Source organism: Misgurnus anguillicaudatus, chromosome 13 (assembly GCF_027580225.2).
Source record: "Misgurnus anguillicaudatus chromosome 13, ASM2758022v2, whole genome shotgun sequence".
Lineage (NCBI taxonomy): Eukaryota > Metazoa > Chordata > Actinopteri > Cypriniformes > Cobitidae > Misgurnus > Misgurnus anguillicaudatus.
Genome location: NC_073349.2, coordinates 31718116 through 31736927, shown reverse-complemented (window position 1 = coordinate 31736927; position 18812 = coordinate 31718116). Strand labels below are relative to the sequence as shown.

Below are 18812 nucleotides of genomic sequence, written 5' to 3'. Positions count from 1 at the left end.
GCTTCGCTCATCAGTGTTTTCATCAGCGGGCCGTTGAAGCGAAGCAACAGAGGAGGGGTTAGCAGTTAGCATTACAGCCCAATAATGACCTGGCAAAGCACGGACCTCATTTTCATTAAGTTGCATGATTGGAGGAAATGGTTGTCAGTAGCAACAAGCGTAGTTTTATCATTTTCTCTTCAGGGGGTAAAAGCCTCATCCCCCGACCGTCCAAATCTCAATATTCACGGGAGTCTCATGTCTGTGCAGATGTTCAAGTTTTCAAGGTTTTACAGTTTAAAGCTGTATAGATACCCAGCAGTACATAATGAAACTTTAGTAAGCAAAATGTTTAGATTAGAATCCATCTTCTGCCAAGTCTATCAGTACTTGTTATTAAAATCAAACATGATGTCAGTATAAAGATTTTTTTACAATATTTTCATTACACATGTCTTTATAAAGCTCATATTTAACATCAATTCCCATTTAACACCAGAACGAGTCTCAGTATGTTCATGGCTTGAGATGTTTTTGGTTGTCTGCTGGTTTGATTGACAGTTTGTGTCAGACCACATTTGTACCCTTTCATTACCCTTCTGATCGTCCCATCTGGTTTAGATGTCAGATAATTAAAGCTCTGCTGTAGCTGAATCAGCCAAACTAACTGTAAGAGTCACTGAATCTCACACAAGACCATAACATTTTCTCGGCATGCATTTTATTCGGCTCTGTGATCTTATTTTTACTTGTCATGTTCTTCAAAGGTTTCTTCACCCATAAATGCAGTGATCAACATGGGTCAGTATATCATACTTTATTTCATTGCTGTGTTTGCAATAATAATCATCATTTCTGTGTTAATGTATATCAGATCAGCACTAAACATCAATGCCTACAGCTGTGAAGAATCTGACCAAAGATGAACACGTTACATTATATCTCTCATGTTTTGTAGGTCAGTACCAGTGTGGCGGTTTTGTTATTTACAGCAAAATCTCAATGCAATATACAGACATGCACCCAAATACTATATGAATACTGTCAGTATGAAATACTGCGTGTGCTTTCTCATGTTGTTTCATCTGTTCACCCGACTAAACCTTCTTCTTGTAACTTACAATCTTCTCAGATATCATCAAGTTAACATGAACATGACATTTGCAATTTACCTTTGCATATGATAAGTGAAACAATATTTATTATGGATTTCATTTTCAGTTTAATAAAACTGCAAAAGGTGACTTTCTTACTCGTTTTTGTCTTGTTTTCAGTACAAATATCTAACATTTTTAAAATCAAGATGTATTTTCTCTTGATGTACAAAATTACCCAGAAAAATAAGTGTAGTTTTTGGATGAAAGATATGCAATTTAGGTGAATTTGTGCATAAACAAGCAAAAAATCTGAAAACAGGGTAAGAAAAAATTCTAGATTTTTTTTCATAAACACTTAATTCAAGAAACATTTGCTTACCCCATTGGCAGATTTTGTTAAGCTTGTTTTGTGCACAGGTTCACTTTGATTTGATATTTTTTGTCTTGAAACTAAATTAATTTTTATCAAGAAAATGCATCTTAATTTTCATATATTTCTACTGAAAACAAGACAAAAATATTAAGTAAGAAAGTCTTTTTTTGAAAAAAAAAAAAAAGATTTTCAAGAAAAAAAATTCTTAGTATTTTTGTCTTGTTTTCAGTAAAAATATCCCAAAATTCCTAAATTAAGATGCTTTTTCTTGACCCAAGAAAATAAGTCTAGTTTTTAGACCAAAAATATCTAATTTAAGTGATTTTGTGCTTGAGATAGGCGAAGAGATCTGCCAATGGGGTAAGCAAAAAAATTTTGAACAAGAAAAATGTGCTTACCCCATTGGCAGACTTTGTTTAGCTTGTTTTGTGCACAAATTCACTTAGATGTGATGTTTTTGGTCTAAAAACTAGACTTATTTTCTTGAGTTGTTTTGCTCATCAAGAAAATGCATCTTGATTTAGGATTTTTTAGATATTTTTACTAAAAAAACCAACAAATTTTTTTTTCTTGAAGATAAATTTTCGCAGTGTAATACTAAAATAGTTAATTTTTTTTTGTTTTTTAGGCTATTGTGTTTTTATTTTGGCATTATAACAACATAAACTAATACAAACAGGCAATAATACAGTGTAGTTCCTTTTGATGTTCATATTGATTTGAACACAAACACACACCGTGTCAGTACTGAATTGTGTTTGTTTGTGTGTGTGTATAAACTGTAAAGCCTTAAAAATGTTTCTGGCATATATTCAATAGTCATTCTTCCCAAACTATCCTCTCTGTATGAGTATCAGATCATTTCTATGATGTGAATTCATTTAAGTTTCAGCTGACCCACTTTTTTGTAAGTACTAAATATTTGAAATATCGAAGGTTTTGTACCACAAATAACTTTTGTAAACAATTGATGGATAAAAGATGCAGAAAGGCGTTTCATGTTTAAATTATTTATTTATTATTTGTATCGTTTAAAATGTTGAAAATGTGTATGTGAACAATGCATTATCTTTAAAAACATGATTAAAAATATCATCGGTACCAAGACGAAAGTGTGATGAGTATTTGATCTCTCTTTAGATGTTTTAACTAACATTGGTATCCACTCATGTCATTTACTATATGGCACAATATTACAAATGCATGTTCTTAAAGGCGGAGTGCACAATGTTTGAAAAACGCTTTGGAGAAGGAGACGGACCGACTACCAAAACACACTTATAGCCAATCAGCAGTAAGGAGCGCGTCTACTAACCGACATCCTTGCCGGGTTGCGTATGTGTGGGGCGGGTCCTTGAAAAGAAGGTCCAGATTCTATTGGGGTAGGGGCGTGTTTGTTTAGGTTATTTCAAATATCAACATTGGCTTTCAAACATTGTGCACTCCGCCTTTAACTAAAACGTACAGACGTCATATTCACAACTAACTTGAAATGCTACGTTACAAAAGACGGCGGAAACCTGAGAAGTGTCAAAGGAAAGCAGAGGCCATTTAAATGTAGTTCTTTAAAATGGATGTTTCCTCCCAGTAAAAAGCATCGGAAGGTAGTACAAGGTTCATTTAACAACAAGACCCACAAAAAACACCCCCCCCCTGCCCGCCCCACAAAAATCATCTTCACATGCCCCGCCTCCCCATACAACGTGTGTAGTTTAAAATATTTCTTCTCTACAAAAATGTACATTCGTGTTGCTGAGGTTTAAGGTTAGACCCATAGTACACCACTGAGGTCTGGTCTAACAATGAGCATTCAAAAAAATAAAAACTTGGGAGATACAGTCGAAATCGAACAAGTGATATTTCAATGACACTACAGCAGTGATAGAAGATTTTAAACGGATGACCACTTTCAGTTCGTTGGGTTTTATCTATCAAACCCATTGCTTTTACACTGTTGTAATACAGTGTTTTAAATACTGCTTAATCTGGAGAGGACGTCTGAAAGGTTCACGTCTACATTAAATCAAATCCTGACACCCAGAGAATACAAACATTATAACAGAGGACTCGAATGAAAGTAGTTTCTGTAAAAAAGCCAAATCAAACAACATCTTAAAACTTCTCTGAATGTTCTGGAACATAAATACAAGACTAAATTCAGAGTTAAAACTGAATGACAGGAAAATAAATCAATGGTTATATTGGATATACAACAGAAAGACAGACGAAGATTAATAAAGACAATCTGAGGGTTCTGACAGCAGATATCTGCACTGAAGATGAACTCCTGGCTTTCACATTAGTGCTGTCAAGACTGGTTGGAAAACTCTGATCATATTTTATACAACATTTTGAGATACCCTCCTTTATTTCATGTTAAACTTTAAAATGTGATGTAAAAACAGTGGATTTACCTGCTGACAGAAGTCCTATGAACCCAAATTTATTCTGTCATCATTTATTCAGTCTCATGTTGACTGAAACCCGAAACATTTTTTTTTGGGTTCGCTTGGATTTCAATACCAAATATGATCAAAACTTTTCTGTTTCATGGAAGAAATTCAATGAGGAAGGACACGAGGGTGAGAAAATGATTTTCATTTCACCTTTACTGTTATTCAAACGCACCCTTTGTTTGTGAATTATGAATGCATCATGTGAACTGAATATATAACATCCAGACATTTCCTATGATGCAGGACTTTTGGTTTTTAAAAACGAAACAGAAATATTTTATATCATAGACCCACAAAGCATGTGGCGCAGGATGATCCCTTACGAAAATTAACCATGTTTTTGTGTGGTAAAGGTGTAGTAACCATGGTTTTTTGGTGTATTGATTACTAGTAGCAAAACAATGGTTTTACTACAGTAACCATGGTTTTTTGGTTGTAGTAAAGCCATGGTTCATTTCAGAGGTGGACAATAATGAAGTATTTTATTTTGTATAATTTTTACTCAACAACATTTCATAAATACAAGTTTTTGTTTTACATTAAACATCTAATACTTTCTTACTTCAGCAAAAGTACGAAAGCATACAATTTTAATGTAATTAGGTATTAAATAAATGTTAATATGGCAAATAAATGCTTTAGGTTAATGTTGTACAGTCTGGCATCCCCCAGGGGCCAATATTGGGCCCTGTTCTTTTTAATATTTATGTTTATTTTTATGTCTATGCAGACCTAATGAAATTATGCCTGTTCCTTTTTTCTGAGTGTATTTCTAAAGATAAAAGAATGGATTATATAAAATTATAAGATAAAATATATGGATTGTAAAATTATATTCTTCCATCTTAGAAATATTGCCAGATTGCATCCAATGCTGTCATTTACTATTGCTGAGAGATTGATCAACTAATCTAAATCTCTTTTAATGTTTTTAGGTTAGCTTTTAATGATTTATTGTCTTTTATGTTTATTTTACAGTGTAGTGGGTCTCTTTAATTTGAATCTTTTTTGTGTGCTGTATCTTTGTTGTTTTAATTGTTTTTGTACAGCGCTTTGAGCTTTTGATTTAAAGGTGCTATAGAAAATAAAGGTTATTATAATTTAATATTTATAATGTATTGAAGTCAATTTTTTCCCAAGACAAACACTCTGATAAAGTTCAGATGCTTGTTAAATGTAACTAAAATACTTAAGTATCGTCCACTTCTGGTTCATTTTCGTAAGGGATGACATCACGGGGAGGTAGCGATATAAACAAAGACCATCAGACTTGATAAGTGTCCCGTAAGAACCAACTCCAGCGATCCGTCTCGGCGCTACTAGAGTAGATGATCATATCTGTATCTCCACAGACTCAGAGAGCTGCATGAATGAATGTTCCTCATCAGTCTCTGGTGAATGTAAAGTTAATGGATATCCTGGAGAGGGAAATGTGTCCAGCAGTGTAGTGTGTTAACAGCACACAGTCATTTCCCATCATCCCCTCTGTTCTGGATGTGAGATTGCTGGTCTGATCCAGTTTAATCCAGTCTAAACAGTGTGTGTGTGTGTGTGTTTACTGTTTGCCTTGCTTCAGTCTCTCGATGTGATGACAGAGTTTAAGCGCAGGTCCGAGTTTCAGACCCATGTACTTCATTATCATGTCACTACGGAGTAACATCAGCGCTTTTCCATCGATCTCCTACAGACAGACGAGACAAGAGTTTATTACTTAACTTATTAGTATGTCTGCTACCTTAAAGGGGACAAAATTTACTTTTTTCATGTTTAAGTGCTATAATTGTGTCCCCAGTGCTTCTAGAAAATGTGACAAAGATCAACCCAGTAATTTAGTTTTAGTAAACCATTCTCTACAAGCATGTGAAAAAATACCTAATTGAAATATGGCTCCCCTTGTGATGTCAGAAGAGGATCTTTTAATAATAATACTTAATCTGCACGATCCAAACACGACACTGAAATTTAGTGCAGAGGTCAGCTCATTTGCATTTAACCCACAACTATCTTTAGCTGTCGCAAGGTAAAGCTGTCGTGTTCTGAATAGAATATTAATTTACACGTGACGACTCAAATCTGTGAAAGATTTAGATTTGAAAGCTACTTGAGAAGGATCTTGAGCTGCTGTGAGTTTATCCAGACATGAGTGTGTTTGTAAAGAGATGAGCGAGAGTCTGGTCATTGAGTCTAAACACAGATCTCCCTGCTGTCCTACAGTTGATTTACAGGCGGTAAAAACCTGGCAGGCTAACAATAATAAATCACTGACGTGTTTCCGGAAGAGTTCAGCGTGTGGAGCCAGAGCTGTGGGGTCTGCGTCTCGTACGAACTGCATCACTTCCTCTATAGACCAGGAGGAGGGAGCTCTGCCCGAGGTCCTCGAAGCATCACGATCTGCACCAGCATCAGGACCTGTGGTAGAGCTCGCTGCTAGAGAGAGAGAGAGAGAGAGAGAGAGAGACAGAGAGAGGAGAGACAGAAAGAGAAATTTATTCTGTTTATCTGTCTCTGATGTTTTGTCTTTTGAAGATCTAGACTTTTACAGGAGTGCTACTCATATGAACTTATTATAAAAATGTTGTAGATGTAGTGGAGAGCGGTATAAGCCATGCGTTAGCTGTGCAAAGGGTTGTGGGTTCGATCTCAAAAAAACAATGTAATGCACTGTATGTCACTTTTGATAAAAGCATCTGTAAATGTAAACCAAAATGTTACACGGCATTACAGGTCATTTTATATCCCAATTGCTGTATACACTGCAAATAATTTTTTTAAGAAAAAAAATTTCTTAGTATTTTTGTCTTGTTTTCAGTAAAAATATAAAAAAATAAGTCTAGTTTTTAGACCAAAAATATCAAATTGAAGTGATTTTGTGAACAAAACAAGCAAAAAAAAATCTGCCAATGGGGTATAAGCAAATTTGTCTTGAATTTAGTGTTTAAGAAAAATGTTCAAGATTTTTTTTGCTTACCCCATTGGCAGATTTTTTTGCTTGCTTTATGCACAAAATCACTTAAATGTGATATTTTTTTGGTGTAAAAACTAGACTTATTTTCTTGGGTCGTTTTGCTCATCAAGAAAAAGCATCTTAATTTAAGAATTTTTAGATATTTTTTACTGAAAACAAGACAAAAATATGAATAATTTTTTTCTTGAAAATCATTTTTTGCAGTGTATTATATATTGGTTGAAATATTAATATCTCGTTCTGTATAATTTACTGAATAAATATTTGAGTAAATATATTAAGTTGCTACATTTTATTTGCTTACTTTTTCTTTCTTTTGAAATGAATGCAAATCATAAGACAGTTCTGTTCATAGTTAATTACAAAACAGACACGATGTGACAATACACACCCTCTACCCGTCTGTGTGTCTGTGTTGGGGGGTTGGAGGCCTGTCGTCGCAGGGGTGGAGCGTTGCCATGGTAATACGGGCTGCTGGGTGGAGACTGATATTCTGAGGTGCTCCTCAAGGTCTGTGGGCGGGGCGTCATGGAATTGGAGGCGGAGTCCATAAAGCTCTGTTCCTTCAGTAATCCATTCTCCTCTGGTGGAAGAGTTCCAGCTACACGCGCACACAAACACAAACACACGTGTGTATAATTACACACAATACCATTATTAATGTCAATAGTAAATGCATAAGCTGTGTTAATTAATGAGTTAATGATGCATGTGCCCCCCTTTTTTTAGCTTAAATGGATTTTGCATGCAACATCCAAATCAAAGAAGCGTTCATTAATCTGTTACTTGTCTTTTTATCTGTTTAATATGCACACTTTTATCAGTTCTGTGCAGCAACCTTTTCAGAGATTTTCGCCCTTTTGATTGTGTTACATGTTACTTTATTCAGGCGTTGCAGACACAGACGTCATCAGCATCTGAGCACGGTCGCGGCCTCCATGGTACTCCATTTTGCTATCCAAGTATTGTATTTGACATAAAACGTATTTGTCACGTTTATTTTGGTGGTTTTCACATGAAAGCAGAAGGGCTCAAATTGTTAGAGATGTAAGTGGAAGTCTAATGGAAAAGACTGTGAATGCTCTATACTTCCTTAGTTTCTGTTTATGCACAAATTTCTGTGAGCTGTGCCCATTGTGCCCCCCCAAAAAAATTGGTGCATGACACCCCTGAATGATTGCAGGTGTAATATAAACACAATGTTTGTGTACCTTCTGATGGGTGTGTGTCTGTGTGCAGGAGTTTTGGAGAGAGAGGAGCGCAGTATGGCGGAGAATCTCTGGAGATCCTCTTTACTCCTCTGTTCAGAGCGTCTGACAGCAACTCCTCTTTCACTTCACACAATAAAAACACACAACATAGAGAGTAATGCATCACTTCTGAGCCAACAAACACACCTAGTGTCTATTCAGCAATCTCAATCCCAGAATGCACTGCAGCGAGTTCAGTATAGATAACAGACATGTGAAATGTCCAAATATAAATGAGCATTCATTTTTAACAAACTTTGTTTAGAGGACTCACTAGCTTACTTCAGTTGCAGCTGGACAGATTTGTAATGTTTAGTGCTGTTTTGTGCATGTATGTACCCGATTTACCGCGGTCATAAGTGTTGTGTGGACTGAACGGTTGACTGCTGAACAGATTATCACACATCAGGTGTCGGCACACCATCTCCAAGAAACGCAACACGAATGCAGCGCTGGATGCAGATGGAAGTTTCACCAGCCGCGTCCCTCCATCTGTGCGCACTGATGAGAGACACAAACCACAATTACACAAAAAACTGAAAAGAGCTCATCCTTATAGTGCTGTGTCAAGATACAGATCATAATTCACTGCGTGTTCTGTGTGGTTATGGACATGTTCAGTAATAGATTAATTTGTTAAAATACTCATCCGTACCCCTGACCACCTCTCCGCTCCCTCCTTGACTCTGCAGGCATCCCAGAAGAACTTTGGGTTGGTAAGCGCAGTCCAGACACGCCTGAACCGTCTGCTGTAAGACAAGATTCACCGCCTCCGGCCCGAAATGATCCGGGAGTCTCTGAACCTGCTTACGGTCCAAATGTGGGCCGCAGTTCCCGTGTTTGTTCACATACACACAGACTGAAAAAAAAACAAACAGAGACGTGCATGTGTCAACATCAGAGTACAGAAACCCGTTTGATATTCTTGAGGAAAAACCCAAACAGAAGATTACTTATCTTAACAAGAGAAATTAGTTGTGTGTAATACTTTTTTTTGTGATTGTTGTGGGCAAAAATCCTTGATCTTGCTTGCACGTTTTTAATGCAATTTTATGCAATGAAATTGAGGGAACTTGCAAAAACTGTGTGAACTTGCATAATCGCGTTTTTCTGGAGGGACTGAATGCTGTATTGTCTGACTGTGTGTTCACACCTGATGCGAATGAAGCAAATAAATCACAATATTGGGGTATAGTTGGATGCTGCCGTGTGAAATAAGCCGTGTGAAATACGCCTCATGCGTCGCGTGGAATCCGCCGTGAGAAACACACCTCATGCGCCGCGTGCAAGACGCCTCATGCGCCGCGTGCAAGACGCCTCATTCGCGTCTGGTGTGAACGCACCATGAGTATTATTGTTATACAGATTGATTATTGTTATCATGTTTTGTGTTATTGTGTCGCATATTTTCTTACCCGTAGAAACCACAGACGATGGGGAACCCACAGTGGACTGTCCATCAGCGCTCATCTGAGATGTGGGCACTCTTAAGTCTGAGGTCGCTGCTATACACATGGAGCTCTGAAACATCCTGGACTTCCTCTGAGAAACAAACACAAATGCCATCAGTCCTTAAACAACATGAATACTTACACGCGTTACTCATCCAGCTGTACCTTGCTGCCCGGTTTAGGTCCTCTCTTCTTGTACGGGCGAGGGATGAGCTGGGTGACGGGTGTGATTTGGGGAGTGACCCCTGCCGATGAGTCCGTGTCCTGGGCGGCGGTAGAAACGGCGAGGGCTTTCATCAGCGCGATGGTCTCGCTCTTGGGCCGTCGTCCTCTGATGCCCTTACGCACCGGGAGCTGAGGAAGAGGCATGGACAGACGATACGGAGCCTGCATGGAGCGTCGTGTCGGTTTGGAGCTGGAGAACGTTGAGGAAGAGGACGGTGTAGGAAGAGGCTTCGGAATGGAGACTGGAAATAAATATATTTATATATAAAAATATTCACTTTAAGACTAAAATCATAATCACTTCTGTGTAATTGAACTAAAAACTAAATCTTTATCTTAATCCAATGAAGTCAGATGGCCTTTGAGTATCTGAACAGACGGTCATGGTAGCAGATATTTAGGTAAATTTATTACTGTAGAGACATAATTATAATATTGCACTAAATTAATGGCTGGTGTGGTTGCTTTGATTTGGATCAAAAGGAAAACCTCTTTACATCTGCGAGCTTTAACAATCACACTGAGCTGTGATTTCACTCATGAATAAGAGCTGTGACGCCACCTGCTGATCACACATGATGTTACAACAACACAGAAATACTCTTCATCATGGAAAGAAAAGGTTTGGAAAAACATATGAAGTAAAGTAAATGATGAAGTTTCTGACTGATAAAATAAAGAGAGAATTTGTTTTTATCCAAAATACTTACAGTGGATTCAAGCTACACATTTATATCAGTATGTGCGTATCATTTGCACTGCTAACACAATGAACTACATTAACATATTTCAGCATTTATTTCTATCATTTATTAGAGAGATTGTCTCTATTATAACTCCATTATGTGGGCACGTGACTGACACATTAAAGTAAAGATCTGGACTCATCCTGGATCTCCTTCAATCTTTATTAAAGGTACACAACAACAACTATGTTTGATTACTAAATTATTGTGCAAATGTTTAGAGCTTTGTGTTTGCATGAAAGAGATGATGGGTTTGAGCATCAGGAAACACACATACTGAATGAATATATAGAATATATTAAAATATTCAATCTAGATTAATTGCATTATTGTCATGAGTTAACTCGTTGTGATTAATTGCATCTTAATCGCACATTTTTATCTGTTCTATATTTACCATAATATAATAATTTTTACATTTTTAATACTCATATAAGCATGGGCTTGGTCAAATATGAATGCTTTATGCAAATTGTTAGATTTTCTTAAATCTGGCTACGCAGTCTTTCATGGCTCGCCAACACATTAGAATGCATCTAATATGTAAAATAAGTAAGCAGGACATGTGAGCAGACCTTTACACAAACAATACAATGGCATCCCATGAAGACTTTGATCTCTGAATCACACCAACAGAGAACCTATGAGAATGTGACCTAATGATGAACTAAGGGGATTACATCAGGGGGCAGTTGCAATATAACCCATCAGACGTTGATAACACATGAAAGAAATATACACAAAATCCTTCAATATGTATGTTAATTATTAATGATAGAGTCAGTTCATTATTCAAGGAATAATTGTGTATTGCACTAATCACATGTTAGTGCCATTAAAAATGTATTTACATTAATGTGTTATTATATATTACTGAGACTATAACATATTCAGTGAATGAATATGACAGATAACAAGTATCAAATTAAAGCAGACAAAATGGGCCTTAAAAAAGATTATTTACAAACAGAAGTGTAATCAACAGAATTTGCAATAAAACTATAAACAGCAATGTAACATTCATAGAAATGTGGCATTGTTGGATTAAAGCAGCTGATGAATGCATAGATGGAAAAACATTGAGCTTCAGTGTTTGTTAAATGTCTTAAAGATGTAAGAGTAAATCTGTCATGAGCTGAATGAAATCATATGATGAAAGTGTCACTTACTGCTGTTGCCGGGTGGTTGCAGGCTGTGTTTGGTCACACCACACCAACCCACAGGGAAGATATCTCTCGAGTCGTACCGACACCAGTAATCAAACGCTCCTCTCCAACCATCGAACATCACGAAGACTTCTTCACCCTTCACCTCGCCGATGGTGGCCGGACAGATCAGGTACGGATTCTTCTTATCCACGGCTTCCAACTTCATGCCGGGTTTAAAGCCGTTCTGAGGAGGCCGCAGGGGTTCCTGATGACACAGTGTCAGAGAAAACCCATGTCAAAATAACTACTACAAGTTTCAAATGTTGCGTGTAGATGAATTCTTTCTCTCGGGAGGTTTAGCACCTTTTTGAATGCCGTCGCAGGAGCCATTTCAGCTCCATTCAGAGTCCTAAGGAGGAACATGGGCCACGACGAGGCATTCATCCTGAAACCTGAGAGAACGACAGAACGCAAATTATTAATAACTAAGATGATTAAAGGAAGTAAGATCAAACATGAAAGGGAAGTGACATCGATGGTTAAAGGTAAGCAACATCAGATAACAGGACAAATTAAAATGAAGTGACGTCAGCGGTTAAACGGAAGTGATGTCAGCGGTACCTAGTGGTGGTTGCAGCATGTCTCCGTTCTTCTCACAGGTTCCAATCGGCTGTATGTCAGAGGAGTCGACCAATCGCCAGAAGTCATTGGTGTTGTCGCTGCCATCCAGACGTAGGCGGAGCCTCACGCCCATCATGCCCATCACCGTGGCGATGCAGGTGGAGGTGGAGTTACGAGGGTCCCGAGCTTCCAGTTTCATACCGGCTTTGAAGTCATTAGATGGTGGAATCCGAGACTGGGAAAATAAAAACAAACACTTTGACACAAACAAACATACACACTGTGGCATGCAAACATATGTATCTACAGCACACACTAAGAGCTCTTTAAACATGACAGATGCATTATTTACGTCACAGAGATGAGTCTGAAACCACCTGTCTGAGAGATGAAAGCTCACCTGTCTGAAAGAGCTGGGAGGGGCGGGAACAGCAGACGTCTCTTTTAAATACTCCTCCCATAAGAACGACTCAGTCACTACACAAACACAAGTTATTTTATGGAATGCTATGTAAAAGATGTCACCAAATTTACTGATAACAGATCGTAAACAGTGTGTGTGTGTGTGTGTGTGTGTGTGTGTGGTAGAATGGATTGTTACCTTTGACTGGTCCAGGACCTGTGAGGGCCATACTTCTGCCTGTCTTATCTTTCTTACTGTCTTTCTGATCTTCAAAGGAGAAAAAGCATTAGGTAATAATCTCTTAATAATCTCTTTTAGCTCATTTTAAAGAAATAATGCCATCATATAGAAACACAATTGAATTGTTGTATTACAGTGATTAGAATAAGATGAGAATAAAACAGTTTATTGCATTTTACCTTTCAGTGCCGTACGGCCCATGCTGACCATCAGCAACTGCAAAAACGACTGAGATACTGAAGAGATCTCAATGCAAACCTGAGAGACACACAGACAGACAGATTTCTCCAGACTAAAGCATAAAAACTGAATCTTCTAAAGGTCTCATTTCATGAAGCCAGACTGTTGTGAGTAGTCAACAACAGATTTAATACTGAACATGAATGCACAAACACAGTTCATTTTTTGACTTCATCCTGATTATAAAGCAGAACATAAACTTTCTTTTTCAAATCCTGCATATCTTTAAAATATCTGACACTATATGCAGATCAGATCTTCAGACATGCAGAAGTTCTCATGAAATCTCATGAACACATCATTGTGTCCTAGTGGACTGTTAAAGGGGTCATATTGTGAGATTTTTTAAAAGATGTAAAATAAATATTTGGTGTCCCCAGAGTACATCTGTGAAGTGTTAGCTCAAAATATCATATAGATAATTTATTATAACATGTTAAAGAGCACCTATTTCCTCTCTGCGTGAAACGCACGGATTTAAAAAGCTCTGTGTCCCTGATTGGCCAGCTAATCTGTACGTTGTGAGTGGCCTGAATTAGGCATGGGCTGGTTATCGGTTTCAAGGTATACAGAGGTTTTAAAGAGTCAAGATTTCAAAACCACTAACATTTTATGTGATACCGTTTTTAAGGTATAAGCTGTGTTTACACAAAATAAAGTTACATAATTGATTTGATGTTTACATTTAATATTAATACATTTTATTCAAAGAATATTATAATTTAAGGAATTATTTATGCCTGGAACACATGTTGTATTTTGCTTAAAAATAAAATATATTGTGTCCAGTTGAAAAGTTGTTGTTTGTATATGCAGACATTTGAAAATAACACATTTTTGTGTTGCAATGGCAATACTGCAACACAGTGAAACTTTGCACATGGTATTTTTGCTTAAGGTTATCATACCGCCAAAATCTTATACCAGCCCATGCCTAGCCTTAATATCTCATCAGCCAGAAATGTTTAAAAGATTTGGTTACAATGCAATGCTAACAGGAGTTAACTTACAAGCTGAGAGTCCAAGTGGGAGGAATTAAGATAATGTCGGTCTTCTCTAGTCCATGAAAAGATAACTTGCATCATCGTTTACTTTGGGGTTTGTACCTTTTGCATTTCGTTAACATGTACTACACACTTACACACCAAAGGAAATTTGAAATTGTGAATCGGACCATTGGTGCTCTTTTAAATTCCCACTTTGTAGGTGCGAGAGCATAAATGTGCAGTTTTTGGGTGTTTCCTTTAAAATGCAAATAAGCTGATGAAATGCAAACACTGATTTACTTTTTTTAGTGCAGATTAAGGGGCGGTATTATTATAATAAGACTCGCTACCTACATCACAAAACAGGCAAAATTTGAACAACCTCATTTTTTACATGCTTGCAGAGAATGGTTTACTAAAACTAAGTTGCAGGGTTGTACTTTTTTTTTACTTTCCCTATGTTAATATATGTAATGGGGACCCAACTATAGCCCTTAAACGTGGGGAAAAAGTCAGATTTTCACGCTATGACTAGCTTCTCTATGCGTTTCGAAAGGAAGGGGTGAGCTGTGGACTGAGCCATTGGTTGCAATTCACAATCTATCTAAAATATCTCTAAAATATCTCCTCATCTATGTAAGAGTGAATTCTGCAGTCTGAGAATATAAAACCTCAGAACTCAACGTCAACAATATGAAGAGATGAAAGGGTTCGATTATGACTCCAGAACAAATGAGTGAACAAAAGACACGTGTGTGTGTGTGTGTGTGTGTGTGTGTGTGTGTGTGTGTGTGTGTGTGTGTGTGTGTGTGTGTGTGTGTGTGTGTGTAAGAGGTCACATGAGACGCATGTGAAACCAACACTTAATTGGCTGACATAAATTCAAGTAATTCATTTTTCTATCTATAATTGTCTGCCAACATGTGGATTCAATTACAAATCTAATAAGAGGCGTAATATGCACGAGAGAGAGCGTATGTGTGTGTGTGTATTTCTCAAAATCACATAACACTCCATTAACACCTCAGCAGATGCTTTAAAACCAGACGACGTTCATCAGAACCTGATGTTTAGGGTTAAAACATAACACACAATGTTCTTTTGTATACTGAAATTGGACACACAAAACAAATAACTGCTGGACAGCCTAAAGTAAAACACACATTTATATTCCTCATGTAATAATAAGTGATGACTTTAAAGTCAAACGACTTAAATGACTCTATCTGAAACTCTTTTGAACAGTATAATTATGTGTTTGATTGATTAAATAAAAGACAAATCTCTTAGGGGCAGTTTCCCGAACAGGGATTGGACTAGTCTTAGACTAAAATAAATGCAAGAGCTGTCTGAAAACAACTTACACTGACATATATCTTAAAATACATCAGTGCCCTGTGTTTTGTCTCAAAATGCATGCCAGTAACGCTTTTAAGTAAGGCATGTTTGTTAAAACTAGTAATTTTCCTAGTCCTGGTTTAAGATAATCTCTGTCCGGGAAGCCACCCCCCAAGTTTAGATCAAAAAGAGATACGCTTAAAAGTATCAAATAAAGTTTACAGTTTCTAATTCCCATAGCAGGTTCCTGAGAGAGCCACAGACGGGAATCTGAGAGATATTCCAACTTTAGATTCACACAACATTCCCTTCAAGCTCGACATTCCAGAACTTTTCTGACTAAACAAGAAAAACAGCAGCCAGGAAACTCCAGTAATCAATAATATAAAGTGGTCCCTCTCTTAATGTCATTTTATATCACCAGGCAAAAAAGTCACTAAGGGGTGGTTTCCAGAACAGGGATTAGCTTAAAACAGGACTAGGCCTTAGTTTAATTAGAAAATATAACTAGTTTTAACAAACATGCCTCACCCAAAACATCACCTGCGTGCATACTGAGGCAAAACAAAGCGTACTGAAGGGTACTGGTTAGTTTTTAATCTAGGACTAGTCTAATCCCTGTCCAGGAAACCAGTAGTAGCACTGTATTCCTGTGTCAGAGTAAGTTATTTGTTTAATATGTTAATGTGTGTTCAAGCAGCTCAGTAGCTCAATAGTTGTGGGTTTGATTTTCAGTGAACACATATGTTGATGAAAAATTTATAAAGTGCCAGTTTGTTGCGATTAAACAAAACAATTTTACTGGCATTTGTTAAGAAATTTCAGTCTAAGGTGTTTTTAAATTAAGGCAGCTCAAACATGCATTTTAGCCAGGAAAGAGTTTCTGACAAATCCGTAAATGTAACGTGAAATGTAATATCTGTAATCCTAATATGAGAGACATTAACAGCGATGCTTGACTTAACCAAACATCACTGATAAATAAATGACTGAGGAAAAATAAACACTGTAAAATCTGAGGTTCAGCATCTTCTTCTTAATCATTAGAGGTGGGCGGAGTTTGATAGCTGATGCAGGTGTTATGATGAAGAGTGGGTGGGGTTTATTTGTTGATGCAAATATTACTAAATAAGGTGGGTGGAGTTTACATACATAGTTCATTTAACACATTCCTCAGTACTGTTAGATTTCCAACTGTTTGCATCATACAGAATACGTCACCACCTCAGTAAAAACAATAATACCCCCCTCCTCTCTCTCTCTGTTCCACATTTGACCGTCACACAAAAGAATATTCATTACAGTCAGGTAATTTCCAGAGATGAAAGAAAAAATATTCCCAGGTAAAGATTTACATGACAAATAGGCATCTACTCATTAGGATATACAAATAACGTGATTATTTTACAATGAAATAAATTACTGAATAAAATGGCAAAAAACAAGTCATGTAAACTATTGCAAACACTTGAAAAGAAACATATCAGATATTTAGCAGCTGCTATGAAAACATTTTACCAGGATCAGCATTTAATAACAAATACTGGAACTAAATAAATAAATAAAAACGTTTTGTTTACCCTTACAAAAAGTGGTAGGATGGTAAATATAACCCAGATAAATATTATTTTAACAGCATATATTTACATGTGATTGCCGTGTTTTGTGTTATGTAAACTATAATAGTTTGATACAGTTACACTCGCGTGTGATTGACACCTTAAAAAAAGAAGACGTCATCGCTTGATGACGATACACTCCGTTGATCATACACATCATCAACATCATGATCAAAGGCAACAAAACACCAAACATCTACATTTTATTCTATCAATTCCATAGCGATCCGGAAATATGTTAGAAATAATGAAATTAATCCAGAAATAATCGCAAACAGAACAGTAAGTGCCTAAAATGAAGCCAAATAAACCTGTGAATCGTCCTATAGATCCTTTATAAAGACTGATTATTGACATCTGATACAACGATTTATCACACAGCGCATGAAAAAACAAGAAAAAAGTGAAGAAATACCCACAAACCTTCGCGATTTTGTCGAAATGTGGCGAGAATTCAGCACTTTTCACAGCTCTCTGTCGCCATGTTTTGGGGCAGAACTGCGCATGCGCAGACGCAGAGCAGCGTCACTGACACACAAACACGTTTACCTCGTGAGTTATCTTCACAGATTGAGCATTTTCAGGTTTGCTGTTTTTCTAAGTGGCATTTTTTTAAAACCTGGCGGACACGTTTCTTTTCTCTTAGTAAAGACATTTAACGTTAATTCTGTCAAGATATTTATTGTTATTTTACAATTGACTCCCACACATAAACCTGTTGACTTTATATTAGATTGACAGTACAAACATAATTTTGCATTTTTATTTACATTTATTCATGTAGCAGACGGGTTTATGCAAAATTACTTACACATGAAGGACCATTTAACAATTTGCTTTAAGAGCAAAAAAGAAAAAACAGAATAAAGCCATGTTACAAGCAGCAGATAAGGTAAAAAGTAGGGCTGGGCATAGATTAATCTAGATTAATCTCATACAAAATAAAAGTTTTTTTTTATTATATATGAGTTTGGTATGTGTGTAAATATTATATATATATATATATATATATATATATATATATATATATATATATATATATATATATATATATATATATATATATATATATATATATATATACATTTAAGAAATGTTTTATTTAAATATCTTTTTTTATTTATATATATTAGAATATATAAAAATATAAATAAATAGATACACACACATGTAAATGTTTCTTAAATACATACATGAATGTGTGTGTATTTATATATACACAATAATTACACACAGCACAAACTCATATGTTATGCAAATTACTTTTATTTTGTATTAGATTAATCTATGCCCAGCTCTAGTTAAAAGATAAGATTTTTGTTTTAATACAACGTTAACAAGTTTTAACAGATTAGGTTAAGGTTGGAAGCTCATTTAATCAGACAGGAACATCATAATAATGGTTTTGCTCTTTTAACCACTGCAGATAACCTAACATATCATCACAAGTCTGTTTTTGTCATGTCTAAATAAATTTGTGAGGACACGCATGTTTGTATAGCCAAACTTATACACAGATTTATTTTTTATTTTTCATACTTTTATCCTGGTGGAGATTTTCCATTATATTTTTTATATATATCAAGCACTGAATTTTTTTTACACTGATCACTAGGCCAACTTAACTTTACCTTCGAACATAATTTTCAGCATTTTTTTTTTACAATTTTAATCA

The 18812-nt window shown here is 36.2% G+C and overlaps 1 protein-coding gene across 4 annotated transcripts; it reads right to left on the bottom strand.

Moving 5' to 3' along the window:
• Positions 1–2443: 2443 nt before the first annotated feature.
• LOC129431270 (sex comb on midleg-like protein 2) lies at positions 2444–17680 on the bottom strand. 4 transcript variants are annotated; one of them, XM_055189083.2, is made up of 15 exons: positions 17561–17680; positions 13134–13212; positions 12913–12981; positions 12712–12788; positions 12312–12546; positions 12054–12142; positions 11712–11955; positions 9737–10038; positions 9536–9662; positions 8776–8979; positions 8460–8621; positions 8082–8204; positions 7262–7471; positions 6172–6332; positions 2444–5586 (listed from the first exon to the last, which is right to left on the bottom strand). In XM_055189083.2, the coding sequence occupies exons 2-15, from the start codon at positions 13162–13164 to the stop codon at positions 5461–5463; spliced, it is 2160 nt and encodes a 719-aa protein (XP_055045058.2). In that variant the 5' UTR covers positions 13165–13212; positions 17561–17680; the 3' UTR covers positions 2444–5460. The 4 variants fall into 4 exon arrangements, with proteins under 4 accessions (XP_055045058.2, XP_055045059.2, XP_055045060.2 ...); XM_055189084.2 differs by having other exon boundaries at positions 6172–6329; XM_055189085.2 differs by having other exon boundaries at positions 8469–8621.
• Positions 17681–18812: the final 1132 nt, after the last annotated feature.